The sequence below is a fragment of the Rhinatrema bivittatum genome, chromosome 1 (genome assembly GCF_901001135.1).
Source record: "Rhinatrema bivittatum chromosome 1, aRhiBiv1.1, whole genome shotgun sequence".
Classification (NCBI taxonomy): Eukaryota; Metazoa; Chordata; class Amphibia; order Gymnophiona; family Rhinatrematidae; genus Rhinatrema; species Rhinatrema bivittatum.
The window spans coordinates 693039383-693060068 of NC_042615.1; the positions used below are offsets into that span (position 1 = coordinate 693039383).

Genomic DNA, 20686 nt, shown 5'->3' on the forward strand with positions numbered 1-20686 from the left:
AACTTGGATATAGTGACATATTAACCATGCCAGATATAAATAATAAGATAAAATGAATTTTTGAACTTAGAAATTGTAGTCCAGTTGCACAGGAAAATATAAATAATAAGATTAATTTTTAGAACTCAAAGATTGTTGTCCAGTTGCAGAGACCTGAAGGTAGGACTTGGTATGGTGACCATAATTAGGGGATACTTCTTATTTGGGAAGACTTTCCGTCTTGGTAGGATTGTGAGTCTGGGAAGGCTTGTTGGAAAAGAAGAGTCTTTAGTCTTTTTTTGAACTCTTGATGATTGGGTTCAAGTCTTAGATTTGGGGGGAGCATGTTCCACTGGTGGGGGCCTGCTAAGGATAGCGCTCTTTTGCTCAGAGATGATTTTACTTGTTGGGCATGCAGTGTTCCTTTGTAAGCGCTTCTGATTGGTCTAGAAGATGTGTGCGGTTGGAGTTGAAAGCTTAACGTGATGGGAGCTATTTTGTTTGTCGCTTTGTGGATGATTGTGAGTACCTTATAGAGTATCCTTTGTTTAATGGGAAGCCAATGTAGGTTACTAAGGATTGGGGTGATGTGATCTTTTTTGTTAGTGCTTGTTAGAATTCTGGCAGCAGAATTCTGTACCATCTGTAATGTAATGTAATGTAATCTGTAATGTAATGTACCATCTCTTGTGGATTTTTAATACTTTTCAGATATTTAAAGATCTGTATCATAGCCCCCTATCTCTCCTCTCATTTCTCAAGTCTTAATTTCACATATCTTTTGGTGCAGACCCCCACATCATTTTGCTTGCCTCTCTCTGGACCACTTTTATCCTCTCCCTATCCTTTTTGAGAAATAGTCTCCAGAACTGAACATAGTACTCTAAGTGATGCTTCACTAGTGACCCATACAGGGACATTACCACCTCCTTTTTCCTGTTAGTTATGCCTTTCTCTATGCTGCCAAGCATCCCTCTGACCCTAGTCACTTCTTTGTCATGCTGCTTTGCGACAGTCAGATCAGACATTATCACCCCAAGGGCTCTCTACAAGTCTATGCTCATCAGTCTCACACACACCCATCATATACAGCCCCTTTGGATTTCTGCATCTCAAATGTATGACTCTGCACTTTATGGTATTGAATCTTAACTGCCAAGCATTCATCTACTCTTCAAGCTTGCTTAGATCTCTTCTCATTCTGTCTACTCCTTCAGGATTATCCACTCTGAATAAATCTTATTGTCATCTGCAAAAAGAAAAGTCTTTCCTTCTAACCCCTCTGCAATATTGCTCATGAAGATATTGAATAAAACCAATCCCTGAGGTACTCCACTACTCACTTTTCTCTCCTCTGAGTGACTTTCATTTACTACTACCCTCTGTTGTCATCAATCAACTTCTGTTGCACTCCTGCTCTTGGGCTCAGCCGTGAGCAGGCGCTTACCTCGCAGCCCGGAGGCTGTTGCCGTCACCGGACATCCCAGTGTGGCAGGAGCCACCGCCAATGTCCTTCCTCGGCCTGGAGGCCGCCGTCTTGCCACTCCTGCGGCTGGCCGGAAGCCGCAGCCTGTCTCCCTCTGAAGCGGCAGGAGCTGCTGACGTCATCATCCGCTTCGCAGCCCGGAGGCCACAGTCCACGGCCTTGCTTGCGGCAAGGAGTCGCTTCCAGCTGCCTCTTTGCGGCTTGGACGCCACCTCTCCAGCGTCGGGGCCTGTTCCACGGCCCAGCCTTGCTCCTGCACTCAGCGGCAGGGACGCCGCTGTCCAGGGTCCTGCCCCTTCCTCCTAAGGCGCGAGGCCGCATCTCTCTTTTTTAATCTTGAGCCTTGTATCCTGTCCTGACCTCGGAGGGTCTTGGGGCTGCTTCTTCTTGACCCATGTTTGATGTCCAGAATATAAATAAAAGCAGTTTGGACAAGTTGCTGGAGGAAAAGTCCATAGACGTATTAACCAGGTAGAGTTGGGGTAAGCCGCTACTTATCCCTGGGTGTAAGCAGCATATGATCTATCAATGACATTAACAGTCACCCTGAGCAGTGGATCCTGAATTGGATTAATGGTTGGTAGTTACACTGTCAATGACAGACTAAACACGTCTGTAACTGGTGGCTTGTAGTTATGAATTGCCATACGGGCTCAGTTCAAAGCTCCATAAAATCCAATATCCTGTTTCAGGCCAGCTCACAAATACCGAGCAAGATCCCAAATAGTAGTTCTCACATTTTCTAAGTTCTCATCTTTCATCAATACATTCCTTCCCCGACCAGCAGTACGAAATTCACAGTATAATCATGAAATAAAAAAATACTAGTAAAGAAGTGAAGATCGGTGTATAGCAGCAAATGATGAGATTGACATAATTGGCATCACAGAGACTTGGTGGAAGGAGGATAACCAATGGGAAAGTGCTATATCAGGGTACAAATTATATCGCAATGATAGGGAGGATCAACTTGGTGGGGGTGTGGCACTTTATGTCCGGGAGGGTATAGAGTCTAACAGGATAAAGATCATACAAGATACTAAATGCTCAGTAGAATCTATATGGGTAGAAATCCCATGTGTGTTGGGTAAGAGTATAGTGATAGGAGTATACTACCGTCCACCTGGACAAAATGGTCAGACAGATGATGAAATGCTAAGAGAAATCAGGGAAGCAAACCAATTTGGCAGTGCAATAATAATGGGAGATTTCAATTACCCCAATATTGACTGGGTAAATGTAACATCAGGACTTGCTAGAGACATAAAGTTCCTGGATGTAATAAATGATTGCTTCATGGAGCAATTGGTTCAGGAACCAATAAGAGAGGGAGCTATTTTAGATTTAATTCTTAGTGGAATGCAAGATTTGGTGAGAGAAGTAACGGTGGTGGGGCCACTTCGCAACAGTGATCATAACATGATCAAATTTAAACTAATAACTGGAAGGGGGACAATAAGTAAATCTGCAGCTCTAACACTAAATTTTAAAAAGGGAAACTTTGATAAAATGAGAAAAATAGTTAGAAAAAAACTGAAAGGTGCAGCTGCAAAGGTTAAAAGTGTTCAACAGGCATGGACATTGTTTAAAAATACAATCCTAGAGGCGCAGTCCATATGTATTCCGCGCATTAAGAAAGGTGGAAGGAAGGAAAAACGATTACCGTCATGGTTAAAAGGTGAGGTGAAACAGGCTATTTTAGCCAAAAAAACATCCTTCAAAAACTGGAAGAAGGATCCATCTGAAGAAAATAGGATAAAACATAAGCATTGTCAAGCTAAGTGTAAAACATTGATAAGACAGGCGAAGAGAGAATTTGAAATGAAATTGGCCATAGAGGCAAAAACTCATAACAAAAACTTTTTAAAATATATCCAAAGCAAGAAACCTGTGAGGGAGTCGGTTGGACCATTAGATGACAGAGGGGTTAAAGGGGCTCTTGGGGAAGATAAGGCCATTGCAGAAAGACTAAATGAATTCTTTGTCTCCGTGTTTACAAATGAGGATGTTGGGGAGATACCAGCTCCGGAGATGGTTTTCAGGGGTGATGAGTCAGACGAACTCAACGAAATCACTGTGAACCTGGAAGATGTAGTAGGCCAGATTGACAAACTAAAGAGTAGCAAATCACCTGGACCGGATGGTATGCATCCTAGTGAAGGGGTCTGAACGCTTCAACCTGACAAAGGACTTCATGTACCAGAATTCCCTGCTTCATGACGGGTTTACTTACAGTCTGCAATACAGCTGTAATTAGGACATTGAGAAACTCTCTGTCAGCACATTGCACATTTTCATCTTTTGGCTTCGCTGTTCTTATTCTCTGATAAGCTTTCACTGCTGTAACCTAGATTAGAACAATGGATGTATTATGTGATGGGCTGTATTACTGCAGACTCGCGAATTCCTTTCCAGAACTGCAAGTCCCAGCAGCCTCTCCTGCAGAACATGGGAGAAGTTTCACGAAAGTTCCAGGGTGTCGAGGGAGGGGGTCAGTAGCCCCTTCAGCCGGAATATGCTTGCTCAGCAATGCTTAGAATGCATGTGTAAAAGATAAGAACTGTAAAGTGCATAAGAGTCTGCTCCTGGAGGGGAGGGGCATGCAGTTGTACTAAGCCTTTGTCTTAGCTGCATCTTGCTGGCAATAAAAGTCTATCTTTACGGATCAGTTGTCTGGACCTCCTTACTGACTAAAAAGAGACGGTTACATTTGGCGAGCCTCAGCCAGGAGGTACCGGGGATGCTATTTTAGCCCCCCAGTTGGTCCAGGGGATTTTGTGGCGGAGTGATCCCCCAGACTTGCCTGGTGAGTGGCCACCGCTGAGTTCAGTGATCAGGTATCCGAGGGGGTCATTCCACGGAGATCCTCTGAGACCTTTGGGCTGGTGATCCGGGAAGAAGGCTTTCATGACGTTCGGAAGAACCCTGCAGGCGAGTATTAAGGGAATGATGGGAAAAGTGAAGAATAGCTAAAAGAGTAGCAAATAACCGGTCCATCCGTGAGGGGACCGAGGGGGCTTTGATCACACCCCAAGCGGTGGTTTGGTAGGAATTGCATTCCGAAAGCCACGCGCATAAAAAGAGGAAAAAGAAGTAACGCATACGATAGTGGGAATAGGTTTCTTGTTGTGTGAAAGTGACCCTTTTGTGTCTGACGGATACGGACCCCTTACCTATCCGTCTTCCCTTCCCTCCTTTGTCTGTGATTCTATCCTAATGGGAGGGGGCGGTTCTACTCCATTAAAGTCATGACGGAACACTATAGGGAAGTGTTCGATAGACATAAATGTACTAAACCCGGAATGATTCAACGATGCACCCATAGGTGGCCCGGTTTGTGTGTAAATTGGCCTCCGGAAGGAACTTTCAATTTCCAAACGGCCACAAGGGTCCTGAAAATAGTTAGTGAAGAAGGGAATCCGGGTTGCCCTGAGGATTAACCGTACATAACTGCTTGGATTGCAGTTATTGAGAATCCTCCGTCGTGGGCAAAGAAGTTAGTGGAGGGAGCCGCCCTCGTAATGGTGGCTCAGGCGCACAAAATGGGGAACTGGAAGTCCCCATTATTAATTAAGGATTGTAATGTATGTAACTGCTATCTGTGAATTGCAAGCACATGTACCAGGGATTCTTTGTTTTTAATTGTTTTAAACCCTAATAAGAAGAGATTTTGGGTTACAGATGCTGCACAAGACTACTATACAACAAATTAATTTACAGTGTTAAGTTAAAATACTGATTTGATTACTGGAGAATGCATTTACTGGTGTTGAAGTTTAGAACTTGATGGCAGTTAAGGGTTAACGGCAGAGATAATTACAGGAGAGAGGAGGGAATCGAGCCAGAGGAAAAAAAAAAAAAAAAAAAAGGGACATTGGCTAGCCTGGGTGAATGAAGACAAAGAGAAAGAAAAATTGTTTCGTTTGTTTTAACAGAACATTATTGAAAGTTAGTTGATGGTGTGCGTATGTGAATAAAGATAGAATTGTGGTATGTTAATTAAAAGAAAGGAAGATTGTAGCTCCAAGTTTCTGCTGATTAAATTTATTCTCCAAGGTCCTTGCTAAAACTGTCTGTAATCTGACAAAGGATTGCTACTTGCAAAGAAATACCAGAACCAAGGGTCCCTTACAAATCATTTAGTGCCTTATGATGCAGGCTATTTTTAAGACATTTTATAGCAGCAAATTAATTGTTACAGTACAAAGTGGAATGGTGGTGCGTCCCACTGCGTGTCAGTACGTAGTGCGTAGGCATTCAATATGGCTGTGCGTTTCAATGCTGGCATTGCTAATCAGAAGTTTTAGTTTTCTCATATCTTCTATCCCAGTGTCCTCCCTATGCTTATCTTTCTATTCTCTAATACCATGTTAATTATTGTTCTTACTTGTCTCCTATATATTATCTGTTATTTAAAAGTTACATTGGAACGCATGATAAAGTATGAACTCTCTTTTGCTGACGCAGTTTATTTTGAAGCTGTCTCTGGGAAATTTAGAGAAATGATTAAGAATGGGTTCTTTGTTAAAGTTTTTCTTGTTGCTTCTTTGGCTAGCAGTAGTTAAATATGCAGAGTTACTCCCTGTTTTAAGGAACTGGCAAGATAAGACAGCCAAGCATGTGCAGCGCTGACTGTGGGAATTACAGGATGCCGTTTGTAAAAAAAAAAAAAAACAAAAACGGAGAAAACAAAGACTTAATATTAAAAATTTTGATTCAGTGGCAGGCGCAAGATAAGGATTATTGGAAGTTGTGGGCAAGAAAAGGGGCCACTATGCAAGATTAGGAACAAGAGCAAATATGAGTCGGCCCAAATGATAAAGTAGTGGCCCCCACACACATATATATATATATTGCAATTATGTTCTTTTACCACTGGTGGGGGCTGGGCTCTGGCTATTACCATATGTTCTTAGTGTTTGCAATGTAATTGATACAAGGCTTCCAAGGGTTTGATCATCACTCCTGCACACCTAAAGCGCCCCCCCCCGGATCCTTGCCTGCAGATCCAGGTTGACTTTATTGAATTAACCCAATGCCAAACTTACAAGTATGAAGGAAGCAATGTTTTGCAGCTTCTCAGCCTCGTCAGAACTGATTTGCCTCCAGGCGCAAGTCACCTATTCAATTTCCAGATGGACTGTGATCTTTTCATCGTATTTTGAGATGTATGGGAACAGGGATCAGGAAGAGAAGAAAAGGGCCCGTCCCTGCAACCAGGAACTTAATAATAGAGACCCGACATCCGAAAGAAGCTGCAGAAGGCCGAAGGCTTTGAGGGCATGAGCCTCAGCCAGTTAAAAGCTATAGCAGACTAGGTATGTGGAAATAGAGAAGTGGAAGAGAAAAGAGAGAAGCAAGTAGACATATGAAGGAGAAAGTGACTGTTAGCCGCCGCTCTCGAGGACACTCGGACGGGAAGGAGCCAAGACAATGGCAGACCGCGAAGAGGAGGGGGAACAAGACCCCCTTTGGGAAAGAATCAGTGTGCGTACTGCAAAAATGAAGGCCATTGGAAGAGAGACTGTGAAGAATGGCAAAAGAAATACGGGAGCCCTGCAGTGAATACTAACGACAAAAATGGACCTGCACCGAGACAAAGGGGCCGAGGAGGAAGGAGATCGGACAACCCCCACTGGCAGATGGCGGGGGAGGCGACAAGGAGCATACAGCCTGAAGAGACCGGGAGGGAAGAATCCCCACTGACCCTCTGGTGGAGATCCACGAGGTAACACAACAAAAATCAGGGGCCTGTTGGACTCAGAGGCCAACGATCTACGAAAGAGACTGTTTCTGTAGTGGGTGCCTCAGGTTAGGTACTCACTGCCCCTCTGCAGAAAGAATGAACTATACAAGTAGGCGGGACCATGGTATCCCTTATCGGATGGAACCTGCTGTGTAAGCCTCAGACCACATTGAGATTTCAACCAACAGGGGAAGTTAAAGCCTCCTTCGGGGACCATCCAGTGATACTCATCTGTCCCCTCCAAGAAGAATGGAGACTACATCTTCCCATAGTCGAACGAACCATCGAACATCGATATGAAAACAACACCCCCCTCAACAAAAACGAAGACAACTGATGGATAGTGTACCCCAAGTATGGTCCGAGCAGAACCCGGGAGGAATAGCTATCGACACTACCCCCATATGGATAGAGATGAAACAGAATGCACAGGTGATAAATCAATCTCAATACCCCATTCCATATATGGCCAGACAAGGAATCCAGATACACCTGCAAAGACTGTATGATTTGGGCATTCTTCGGCGAATCCGATCTGCTTGGAACACCCCTTTGTTGCCAGTAAAGAAGCCTGGATCTAATGACTATCGACCAGTACAAGACTTAAGAAAAGTGAATAGTCAAGTAGCAGATCTAGTAGCCCTCGTCCCAAATCCGTATTCAATCTTGGCTCAAGTCTCTCCTGCATCAAAGTGGTACAGTGTCATTGATCTCAAAGATGCCTTCTTCTCCGTCCCGGTGGCGGAGGAATGTCAAAAGATTTTTGCTTTCACATGGGAAGATGCAGATACTGGAGTAAAGCAGCAGTACACATGGACTCGGTTGCCTAAAGGGTTTAGGCACTCACCTACGCTGTTCGGTGAGCAACTGGCAAAAGATTTAAAGATGTATCAAGTAAAGTATGGGCCAGTCATACAATACGTGGATGACCTTCTGTTGTTTCGAGAGACGTACCTCGAATGTGCGGTATCCACTCTTCAGCTGCTAAAGATGTTGTACTCAAAAGGGTATCGTGCAAGTAAAAAGAAAGCGCAAATCTGTGAATTGGAAGTAGAGTATTTAGGCTTCCAAATACGTGGAGGAACCCGATGTCTGGGGATTTCTCGCACCAGTTCTATAAGAGATCAACCTGTACCCACTTGCAAGAAAGAGCTCCGGGCGTTCCTTGGAGCTGCAGGATACTGTAGGCTGTGGATTGCTAACTATGCAGTTATTGCCCAACCCCTGTACGACAAGCTGCGGGGTAAAGAGGCAGAATCTCAACCCTTCCAATGGGAAGGAAACGAACTGGCAAGCTTACGTCAACTAAAAGAAGCCTTAATTGAACCACCTGCCTTAGGATTGCCAGATGTGATGAAACCATTTCATCTATTCGTCGATGAAAAGAAAGGAATGGCCATTGGGGTATTGACTCAAACTCTAGAATCATAGGAACGACCTGTTGCATATCTGTCAAAAGGAATGGACAATGTTGCAAAAGGATGGCCAGGTTGTCTTCGAAGCATTGCGGCTGCATGCTTACTAATTCCAGAAGCAGTCAAATTAACTTTTGGTCAAACTCTGAACGTAACAACTCCCCACACCATTCAAGGACTGCTAGAGACCCATGGACCAAAATGGATGACTAATTCACGTCTCGTCAAGTATTAAGCCTTACTGTGTGAAACACCTGAACTTCAAATACAGGACAGCAAAAACTTGAACCCGGCCACTCTTATGCCGGCACCTGAACCAGTTGCCCATGATTGTGAAGAAGTCATGACTACAATACATTCCAGTAGACCAGACCTGAGGGATCAACCCTGGCAAGGAGCTTGGACTTTATTAACTGATGGGAGCAGCCAAATCATTCATGAGATACGTTCTGCTGGATATGCTGTTGTATCCGAAGATGAAATCATTGAGGCTCAACCTCTTCCCCCAGGAACGTCTGCACAAAAAGCTGAACTAATTGCCCTTACTCGAGCTCTGCAGTTGGCAGAAGGACAAACTGTAAATATCTATACAGACTCTAAATATGCCTTCCTTACAATTCAAGTGCATGGAGCATTATAGAGGGAAAACAATTGAACAATGCATCAGAAGTACGTGAATTACTAGACGCAGTTTGGCTTCCTCGCAAGGTGGCTGTAATGCATTGCAAAGCACACACCAGGAAATCAAACCCTATTGTCAAGAAAATCAGAGAGCAGATGAAGCAGCAAAAAGGGGCAACTCGGGAACCCTTCCAAGCAGTATTAATTGCATCGAATCATCAGGCTTCAGGCAGTCCTGGAGCTCATCACCAACGACTGCTTTCGCTCTTAAACTCTGGGCAAAACAAAATACCAAAATTATGACTGCAGTGTACCAGAATAGATTGGTTTTAGATTACCCTCTGGCCCAGGAAGGAGGGTTTGTGGAACATTTAACCTCTCCAATTGTTGTTTACAGGTAGATGACCAAAACAAGGTTATCCAAGACATCACTGATCGCATGGTCAAGATGGCACACGTCCCTGTCCAGCAGTGGAATAGTGCTTGGGACTGGACCAATGGATTCCGTGGTTGGTTTTCCATGATCGGTGGATTTAAGAGCTTGTTTGTTATCCCAGCCAGTTTAATTCTGTTTTGTTTTTTAGGACCCTGAATTATTCCTTTCTTGCTCAAACCGCCTTCGTCGGGTGATGAAGGACATTGCTGAACGCAAAACAGCCACGCAGCTCCTGTCACTGTACATGTATTCCTCTGAACCTATAGAACCTGTTTAACCATCCTCATGTTTTATCCTGGGCCATCTTCCCATACATGACAAGTTCGGGCTACAAAGGGGGGTGGAGCCAATAGGGCCCATCCGTCTCAAACCCGTGAAGAAACCATCGGACTGTTTGGGAAATTAGGGCCCCCTGAGAACTCAAATTGCTAATTTTTCTTGTTTCTGTTTCTTTCAGCTCCACAGTTGCGTTGTGATGGTGTGATACTTTTCATAGAGAATGATAAGTATCAAAGGGGGGAATGAAGGGGTCTGAACGCTTCAACCTGACAAAGGACTTCATGTACCAGAATTCCCTGCTTCATGACGGGTTTACTTACAGTCTGCAATACAGCTGTAATTAGGACATTGAGAAACTCTCTGTCAGCACATTGCACATTTTCATCTTTTGGCTTCGCTGTTCTTATTCTCTGATAAGCTTTCACTGCTGTAACCTAGATTAGAACAATGGATGTATTATGTGATGGGCTGTATTACTGCAGACTCGCGAATTCCTTTCCAGAACTGCAAGTCCCAGCAGCCTCTCCTGCAGAACATGGGAGAAGTTTCACGAAAGTTCCAGGGTGTCGAGGGAGGGGGTCAGTAGCCCCTTCAGCCGGAATATGCTTGCTCAGCAATGCTTAGAACGCATGTGTAAAAGATAAGAACTGTAAAGTGCATAAGAGTCTGCTCCTGGAGGGGAGGGGCATGCAGTTGTACTAAGCCTTTGTCTTAGCTGCATCTTGCTGGCAATAAAAGTCTATCTTTACGGATCAGTTGTCTGGACCTCCTTACTGACTAAAAAGAGACGGTTACACTAGGGTTCTGAAGGAACTCAAAAATGAAATTTCTGATCTATTAGTTAAAATTTGTAACCTATCATTAAAATCATCCATTGTACCTGAAGACTGGAGGGTGGCCAATGTAACCCCAATATTTAAAAAAGGCTCCAGGGGCGATCCAGGTAACTATCGACCAGTGAGCCTGACTTCAGTGCCGGGAAAAATAGTGGAAACTATTCTCAAGAACAAAATTGTAAAGCATATAGAAAGACATGATTTAATGGAACATAGTCAACATGGATTTACCCAAGGGAAGTCTTGCCTAACAAATCTGCTTCATTTTTTTGAAGGGGTTAATAAACATGTGGATAAAGGTGAACCGGTAGATGTAGTGTATTTGGATTTTCAGAAGGCGTTTGTCAAAGTCCCTCATGAGAGGCTTCTACGAAAACTAAAAAGTCATGGGATAGGAGGCGATGTCCTTTCGTGGATTAGAAGCTGGTTAAAAGACAGGAAACAGAGAGTAGGATTAAATGGTCAATTTTCTCAGTGGAAAAGCGTAAACAGTGGAGTGCCTCAGGGATCTGTACTTGGACCGGTGCTTTTCAATATATATATATAAATGATCTGGAAAGGAATATGACGAGTGAGGTTATCAAATTTGCGGATGATACAAAATTATTCAGAGTAGTTAAATCACAAGCAGACTGTGATACATTGCAGGAGGACCTTGCAAGACTTGAAGATTGGGCATCCAAATGCCAGATGAAATTTAATGTGGACAAGTGCAAGGTGTTGCATATAGGGAAAAATAACCGTTGCTGTAGTTACACGATGTTAGGTTCCATATTAGGAGCTTCCACCCAGGAAAAATATCTAGGCATCATAGTGGATAATACTTTAAAATCGTCAGCTCAGTGTGCTGCAGCAGTCAAAAAAAGCAAATAGAAAGTTAGGAATTATTAGGAAGGGAATGGTTAATAGAACAGAAAATGTCATAATGCCTCTATATCGCTCCATGGTGAGACCACACCTTGAATACTGTATACAATTCTGGTCACCGCATCTCAAAAAAGATATAGTTGCGATGGAGAAGGTACAGAGAAGGGCAACCAAAATGATAAAGGGGATGGAACAGCTTCCCTATGGGGAAAGGCTGAAGAGATTAGGGCTGTTCAGCTTGGAGAAGAGACGGCTGAGGGGGGATATGATAGAGGTCTTTAAGATCATGAGAGGTCTTGAACGAGTAGATGTGACTCGGTTATTTTCACTTTCGAATAATAGAAGGACTAGGGGGCATTCCATGAAGTTAGCAAGTAGCACATTTAAGACTAATCGGAGAAAATTCTTTTTCACTCAACGTACAATAAAGCTCTGGAATTTGTTGCCAGAAGATGTGGTTAATGCAGTTAGTGTAGCTGGGTTCAAAAAAGGTTTGGATAAGTTCTTGGAGGAGAAGTCCATTAATGGCTATTAATCAATTTTACTTAGGGAATAGCCACTGCTATTAATTGCATCAGTAGCATGGGATCTTCTTAGTGTTTGGGTAATTGCCAGGTTCTTGTGGCCTGGTTTTGGCCTCTGTTGGAAACAGGATGCTGGGCTTGATGGACCCTTGGTCTGACCCAGCATGGCAATTTCTTATGTCTTATGTTTCTTATGTAAAAAAGCCCTTTATTGAAATTTGCCCGACTCTGGCAGGTGTAGCCCCGCCTCCTCCAGTGTACACTGCTCATCCTCTTGTTGGCTTCAGCCCCTGAGTTTTACATTATCAACCAATGCTTTCAGGACAAATGCTTTGAGGACAAAATTGAAAGTAGTGTTCTTCACATTTGACGCTACATGTCTTGACTACATGTTCCGTTTAACAGGCATCACAAGTTTGTATACATAAGTGGACGTACTAATATTGTGGCTTTAGCCCTGCAGGCATGCAATAAATCCTGCCGATACATATTGCCCCTGAGGAAGCTCTCGACCAAAGAGCGAAATTCGGCCAGAATCCGGCAAATTTCAATAAAGGGCTTTTTTACATAAACCGATCTTCACTTCTTTACTGTATTAAAAAAATACTGTACGGAATAAAAGATGGTTAAATACTTATTACTATCCTTAATGTATTTTATCTCAGCTTAATATTGTTTCTAAACACAACCCTTGCTTACTTTCTACCAAACCACGCAACAACCAGGACAGTAGTAGCAACAGCCATAAAGCGCATGCGCAAAGTTATTAGTGACCGCAGAACCGGAAGCGTTTATTGGATTCCGGAAGCTCTCCCACTGCTGTAGACAGCCTGTGACGTCACCATGTTGGTGCGCATGCGCGGAGTACACCCCTTCCCCGTCTTTTCCATGGTGTCGGCCAGAGTTGAATGTGAAAGCAAGGAAGGAAAGAGTTGTGGTTCGTTATCAGCGAGGTGAAAAACACAGCAGAAAACAAAAAACAGAGGCCCAGTTTGGTGGGAATACCATCTACTTGGCAATATTGGGGGTGACGCGAGTACCATCGGCTAGTAGTGGGTGTGCGGTGGTGACGCGGAAAGCGTCGGCCCGTGGTGGCCGACCCGCGCTTGCTTACTTACCATGGGCTACATGACTGCGGTTCCGTGAGGGGGACCCCTGGGAATGGCGCGACAGGGGTCCCCGGAGCGGCTGAGGGCTGAGCCGACTGACTCCAACGCTGTCCCCGAGGTAGCGAGCCCTACCGGCCTAAACAGCCACGGCCTAGAGGAGCAGTTGAAGACTTGCCGAAGCCAACTACGGAGAGCCCGGCGGTCGCTGCTGCAGAGCCGGAGATTGCGGCGGAATGTCCAGCGGCACAACCGGAATCTGCGCAGACAGGTGAGACCTGAGAGACCAAGGAATGTCCCCCTTCCAGGAGACGGCTGAGCCTTACCATCCCAGCTGTCTAGTGGGTACGGGTGAGAAGGAGGAGATCCCCTCGTGGCGAGGGAGAAGGAAGAGCAGTTGCAACTCCTGGGAGGAGAGAACGAGCAGAAGAATGTGTGATGTGACTTAGTGTACAAACAGTAAAAGAATTGGACCATGTAAAGGCAAAGGTCACGGAGCACCATCTTTTTAACTGGGGCCCTAACTTACGGGCCGATACAGTAAGGAGCGGTAGGAAGAGCTGCGTTAATGCCGGGCGCACCCACGTTTGCCGCACGCACAGTCCTGCTCACCTACCGCTCGATACTGTATTTAAATAGCTTGCAAATGCAAGCCACGTCCAAGAAGCATCTGTGAAGTGTTAGGCCCGCGCAACCCATTTTATTGTATAGGCGCTTAATACAGCGCCTATACAGTATCCTGGGTGCGCTGGTACCTGTCATTTCAAATGACATTTGAAATGACAGGCACTTTAACCCATGAAAACCTAAAATCCCCTCCTCCCGAAGCGGCTTGACATGTACCAACTTACCTTTTGTTGTTTTTCAGCCCTTTCAGCCTTCTCTGCCGTCCTCCGGAGGGCGCAGCTGGCAGCGAAAGCGGCTTGCAGCGGTCCCCCCCCCCCCCGCACAGGTCCTGGTTCTCCTGGCTTTTGATGATGTTCCAGCAGGTACTCCACGGCGCAATTTCCTTTAACCATCTACAGGCAGAGATTATGGCAACGGGATCCATAGCAAAGCTCCTATGTCCGGGACAGTGCACGGCCCCACTTAATAACATTTCCCAGCTAAACTCGAGAGGAGCTGGGAGCCAGCTCGACTTCTGGCTGACAAATTGACGGGCGCTCAAGCCAATGAAAGCACAGGGACGGGCAGGCGTGATGTCACACCCGCCTTTCCATGTGCTTTCATTGGCTTGAGCGCCCAAATTGACGGGTGCTCATGCCCATGAAAGTACGCTTCGCTTCCAAGGCCGTAACTCAGCAGTCTTTTTGGGGGGGGGGGTTAGCTGTCAGCCAGAAGTCGAGCTGGCTCCCAGCTCCTCTCGAGTTTAGCTGGGAAATGTTATTAAGTGGGGCTGTGCACTTTCCCGGACAGAGGAGCTTTGCTATGGATCCCGTTGCCATAATCTCTGCCTGTAGATGGTTAAAGGAAACCGCGCCGTGGAGTACCTGCTGGAACATCATCGAGAGCCAGGAGAACCGGGACCTGCGCGGGGGGGGGGGGGGGGGGGGGCGGGGACACCGCTGCAAGCCACTTTCGCCGCTGGCTGCCCCCTCCGGAGGATGGCAGAGAAGATTGAAGGGGCTGAAAGCAACAAAAAGTTGATAACATGTCGAGTAGCTTCGGGAGGAGGGGATTTTAGGTTTCTAGCCTTACCCCTGCCTCTAACGCAGGGGTAGGGGTAGCCTTACCCCTGCCTCTAACGCAGGGGTAGGGGTAGGCGGTAAAATAGCAGGTTAAACGCGCGGCTAAACTCCAGGTTAAAAAGGCGATAGTCGGGGCGCTCGTTACTGAATGGGGGGGAATAGCTAATCCGATTGTTTACATTAAATATACATGCCGCGGGCGGAAGGGGTTACGTGTTGATTTAAAGAGGTGGTAAGAATGGGTTAAAGGGGATAGTGAATCGCGGGTTGGGCTAATGCGGCCAAATTGTGAGTAAAAGGCGGGTTAGAAACAGAATAACCGCAGCCACACTTTACTGTATTTACCTGTTAGGTTGGCCTTGGCAGTGACAAGATCTAAGAGAATTTGAGAAAGAATAGGAGCAATAAAAAAAATCTCTATCTTAAAAAAAACAAACAAACGAGGAGAAGGTTAGGGTGAAAAAAGTGACATTTAAAAACTACAAGGGATCAGATTATAGAGGGAAGGCAAGGAAGCTTATCTAGCTTTGGGGGTTAGTAAAATGCGAATGAAAGAGAAATTGACTTAGATCAGAGATTTGCAGCTTTTAAAGCAGAAGAGCCATTTTTAAAACTTTTGTTTTTGACCTTAATATTTTTTAGAGCCACATCACATCCTTGACTGTTACTACATCCACCACATGCATACATACAAAGGGGTAGTTTTCAAAGCCATTTACATGCATAAAATACTGTCTTATGCGTGTACATAGTTGGTTAAAAAATTTGCTGGTCTTTGTGTGCAAAAAGTATGCATGTAACTCAATTTTGTGCATATTCTTGTGCACACAAAGAGGTTCTGGGTTTTGTGTTAGATTACGTGTATACTTTCAATTTAAAAAGTGTGCACATAAAGTCACATGCACAAGTTAAACCAAGTCAAATACAGGTGTAACATTGTGTGTGGGAGTTTGTATGCATACTTTCTGAAAAATTTCAAAGCAAAAGTATGTGTGTACATTCATTTTGAAAATGTGTGGAAAATCTGTGGGTAAAATATACTTGCAGACTTTGCTGTCTTTCAGGCCGATACAGTAAGGAGCGGTAGGAAGAGGTGCGTTACGGCCGGGCGCACCTGCGTTTGCCGCACGCACAGTTCGGATCACCTACCGCTCGATACTGTATTTAAATAGCTTGCAAATGCAAGAAGCGTCTGTGAAGCGTTAGGCCCGCGCAATCCATTTTACTGTATAGAACGCTATACAGCACCTATACAGTATCCTGGGTGCGTTGGTACCTGTCATTAAAAAACGTCATTTCAAATGACGTTTGAAATGACAGGTACCAGGGGGGATTGCGAGTCCTCTCCACCCCCCCCTCCCGAAGCAAAGCAGTGTGAAAATTAAAACAAAGTGAATAAAGTGTAATAAGAGTAATAAAAGCGTATTGCGGCTCCCTTGCCTCCTGGGGGTAGCCGGCAGCGAAAGCGGCGGGCGAAAGCGTACGGGCGAAAGTGAATGAATGCACGCCCGTACGCGGCGGGAGCCAGTGGGCGTGCATTCATCCAGCGGAGGGAGCCGGCGGCGAAAGCAGCTTCCAGCAGCCCCTGCTGGCGGTGAATGAATGCACGCCTGTGCGTGCAATTTGGGCGCTCAAGGCGTGACGTCATGGTGTGTGACGTCGGTGTTCGCTAATGCACTGCCTTGAGCGCCCAAATTGCACACACAGGCGTGCATTCATTCACCTTCGCCGGCGGGGGCAGGGGAGCCAAAGCGGCTTCCAGCAGCCCCCACCGGCGAAGGTGAATGAATGCAATTTGGGCGCTCAAGGCAGTGCATTAGCGAACGCCGAAGTCACACGCCGTGACACCAAACATCGTGACGTCACGCCTTGAGTGACCAAATTGCACGCACAGGCGCTCATTCATTCACCTTCGCCGGCGGGGGTTGCTGGAAGCCGCTTTCGCCACCGGCTCCTTCCGCTGGATGGATGCATGCACGCCCACCGGCGAAGGTAAGTGAATGAATGCACGCCCGCCGGCTCCCGCCGCGTACGGGCATGCATTCATTCACTTTTGCCTGTACACTTTCGCCCACCGCTTTCGCCTGCCCGCCCGTACGCTTTCGCCGGCCTCTTTCGCCGCCGGCTGCCCTCGGGAGGCAGGGGAGCCGCAGTACGCGCCTCGGGAGGAGGAGAGAGGACTGTTCAAAGAAAATTCACATGCAGTAAGTTTACTTTTATTATACTTTATTTACTTTTGTTTTAATGACATGTCGATTTTCGCCCTGCACCTTGCTTCGGGAGGGGGGGATTTTGACCGGAGCCTGCCTATTGCTGTCACACCACACTAACGCCAGGGTAAGGGTCCCGGGGGGGGTGAGGGGGTCGTTTGCCTATGAAATTTCGTCTCTCTGACCCGACGCTCCACACTAACGCAGGGGTAAGGGTAGGCGGTAAGTTAGCAGGTTAAACGCGCGGCAAAACTACAGGTTAAAAAGGAGATAATCGGGGCGCACGTTGCTGTATGGGAGGGAATAGCTAATCGGAGCGTTTACATCTCATATACATGCTGCGGGCGGAAAGGGTTACCGGTTGATTTAAAGAAGCGGTAAGGATGAGTTTAAAGGGGTAGTGAATCGCAGGTTGGACTTACGCGGCCAAATTGTGAGTTAGAAGCGGGTTAGAAGCAGGGTAACCGCGGCCGCGCTTTACTGTATCGGCCTGTTTGAAAGTTATCCTTCCTGAGGGCAATTTTCAGTCATTTCTGCAGATAAAACCATATTTTACATGTCCAAATAGGTTTTGTAAAAAATTGCTTAGCCTCTATGTGGGTAAAATATGAATGATGTCCTACAACATACCTACTTTTTTGCACATAATGTAGAGGTGTTCTTGGGGGAGGGATTAAATGAGGGAATCAATAACACATGTAGTTTGGCCCAGAGAAAGAACCAGCAAAAAAAGTAGGCATACATCTCTGTGAATACTTTATCACATGGCAATAATGGAAACAAAATTATATCTATAATTTTTGTTTTATTGATGCAAACCCTGTGGTGTCAGAAGTACCTGTAGTGGGTAGGAAAATTGGTGATTATTTTGTCATAGATTATACAACACATTTATAAGTATAGAAGTTTTACTTATAAGTCTGAGAATAAGCAATAAAAACATACAAGATTAGAGTTTGCATTAAAGAAAAATTCACAAAAATCCTTCTCACAGTTCCCCCAATGTGAGTCTAATATATCTTTGTAGATCTGAGAACACAGCATGTTGGGAAGTCAGCAACAGTTCATCAGGCACTTCATTAACCACTGTTAATGTCCAAAGCTATTCTTCTTAGCTACTCTTTCTCCGATTTCAAACAGTTTGTCTCATGTTGCTCTTTTTAAGTTAATTTTTCTGACCTTTGCTCTAGTTTCTTCTCCATGCCTCTCCCATGTGCTCTTTGAGGCCCCATCTGTCTGTCCTTATCACATCAGCAAGCAGTGAGGTGTGGCCAAATGGCTACTGTCCTCTTTTCCTCTAATATCTGCAGTTAGCCTCCTGAATGACTGCTCTTTAATATGTCTGATCTCAGGACATGTTTTTTGCTGCAAGCAGGCTGAGAAAAACAGCATATTCTCAGAATTTGTGGGCCTTCTATCAAATAATTACACTAATAATATCAGTGATTCCTCTGCTTTATTATTCTCTATCACAGCACAATATTCTTCCGCAAGCTAAATAACTCCTTAAAAGAATTTCCCACCGTACTTGAGGTATTTATACCATTGAGACCAGGGTTCGAGTCTTGTCGCTCCTTGTGACCTTGGCCAAATCACTTTAACCTCCATTGCCTCAGGTACAAACTTAGGCCTGGATTTATCAAAATGCACTAAATATCGCATACGATAGGAAAAGGGACGTGTTTTTGGTAATAGCACACTTTGTGATAAACTGCCTATCTTAGCACTTCGCATAGGTATTAGTGCAAACTGTGATAACTTTTTCGTTCTTTGTGATAAATGCCAGAATTGTTGTATTTCCTACATACAACCTCTGGGGGGACAATTTTTAAGGTCCTGGAGAGCCAGCCTAACTATCAGGGCCCTCCTACAACTACTAGGGGGAGAGAGAGAGACTAGCCATAATGCCCTCATACTATCAGGCTGAATCAGTACAGTGCGCTCCGACCCTATTAGTTATTCCCGCACGATTCAGAAAGTAAAATGTGCAGCCAAGCCGCACATTTTGAAGCGCCTACCCAAAGATAGGCGTTAATTTCTCTCGGCACCGAAAAAGTGTACAGAAAAGTAGTAAAAACTGCTTTTCAGTACACCCTCCGACTTAATATCATGGCGATATTAAGTCGGAGGTCCCAAAAGTGAAAAAGTAATTTAAAATCAGCTCGTGGGTTGAAAACCAGACGCTCAATTTTGCCAGCTTCCGGTTTCAGAACTCGTGGCTGTCAGCGGTTCCGAGAACCGACACCGGCAAAATTGAGCATCGGCTGTCAAACCCGCTGACAGCCGCCGCTCCTGTCAAAAAGGAGGCGCTAGGGACGTGCTAGTGTCCCTAGTGCTTCCTTTAACCACGGGCCCTAATTAGCATATTTTTATTTACTGTATCGCGCGCACAGGACACTGGCCTGTGCGCGTGCCGGGAGAGCGGGCGCTTACCCGCTCTTCTTTCTGTATCGGCCTGTATGAAAGTATTTATACCTCTATATGAGGCCCATCTAGTCACTCGAGGTGAGGTTTAGGTATTAGTGTAGGGGTTAGGGGCCACTTTGACATTCAAAGTGAGACGTACGAACAGAACAGTGCTCTCTTGTGAAGATTTGATGACCTTCGGAGTGAGGAAACTCACCCAAAGATGAGATTTGTACAATGTTCTCTCAACCTAGCTTGATGGACTCTCTACCTGGGCTTTACGCAAATGAAAAAGATGAAGTTAAAATACGCGTTAAAGCCGTGCAATAGGGCTTAGCAAATTATGAAGCCAGCCCACTTGGCCACAAAACCTGCCACAATCTCCTCCCCTTTTTCTAATTTGCATCGCACTATGCGTTATGGCGTTTTCGCATGCGTTAAAGGCGTTTTTTGTATGCGAAAACGCCATATAGCAGTTTGATAAATGACCCCCTTAGATTGTAAGCCCTCTGGGGATAGGGAAATACCTACAGTACCTGAAGCGCTGAAAAAGTGCAAAAAGCGGAATATAAATCTAAATAAAATTTAAAAAATTGTGTGGAGTTTATTACCCCTATAATGTAGATGCACAAACTCTAACAGATATGATATGGTAAACTAATTGTGACTGATGTAAGAGAGAGAAAAATGTGTAGGGAAATAAAATTCCTTTCACATTAAGTATTTTCTATTTTATTTGTGATACACAGCTCCAGGACTTTTCCGCCACAGCATTTTTCCCCAGCCTTCTTCCCCCGCCCCATTCCTGCACAGGGCCAGCACTATTACCTGCTCACAACCCATGATCCCACACTCCCCTCCAACTAAGAACTTCAGTTTCCCTAGTCCCTGCTTTCAAATCAAAATATGCTGCCCACGCCTCTGTTGTGGTTCTCCTGAAATAAATACTTAGAGCCAACAGCTTTGGAGAACACTTTTACTTTTATTAAATGCAAAAAAAAATAAATAAATCTTTTATAATAAGATAGCTTTTGGAGAGGCAGAGTGCTATGCAATGCATCCACATAAACTTCCTCTCAAATGATTT

At 45.1% G+C, this 20686-nt stretch overlaps 1 protein-coding gene across 2 annotated transcripts in view; it reads left to right on the forward strand.

The window, feature by feature from the left end:
* The first annotated feature begins 13036 nt into the window (after positions 1–13036).
* Positions 13037–20686, forward strand: part of AGGF1 (angiogenic factor with G-patch and FHA domains 1) — a 199916-nt gene continuing 192266 nt past the window's right edge. The window contains exon 1 of one of the 2 annotated variants that reach the window (XM_029575326.1): positions 13037–13566. In XM_029575326.1, the coding sequence (XP_029431186.1) occupies positions 13351–13566 (216 nt within the window). In that variant the 5' untranslated portion in view covers positions 13037–13350. The remainder of the gene's footprint in view (positions 13567–20686) is intronic. The other variant, XM_029575333.1, reaches the window with a different exon arrangement.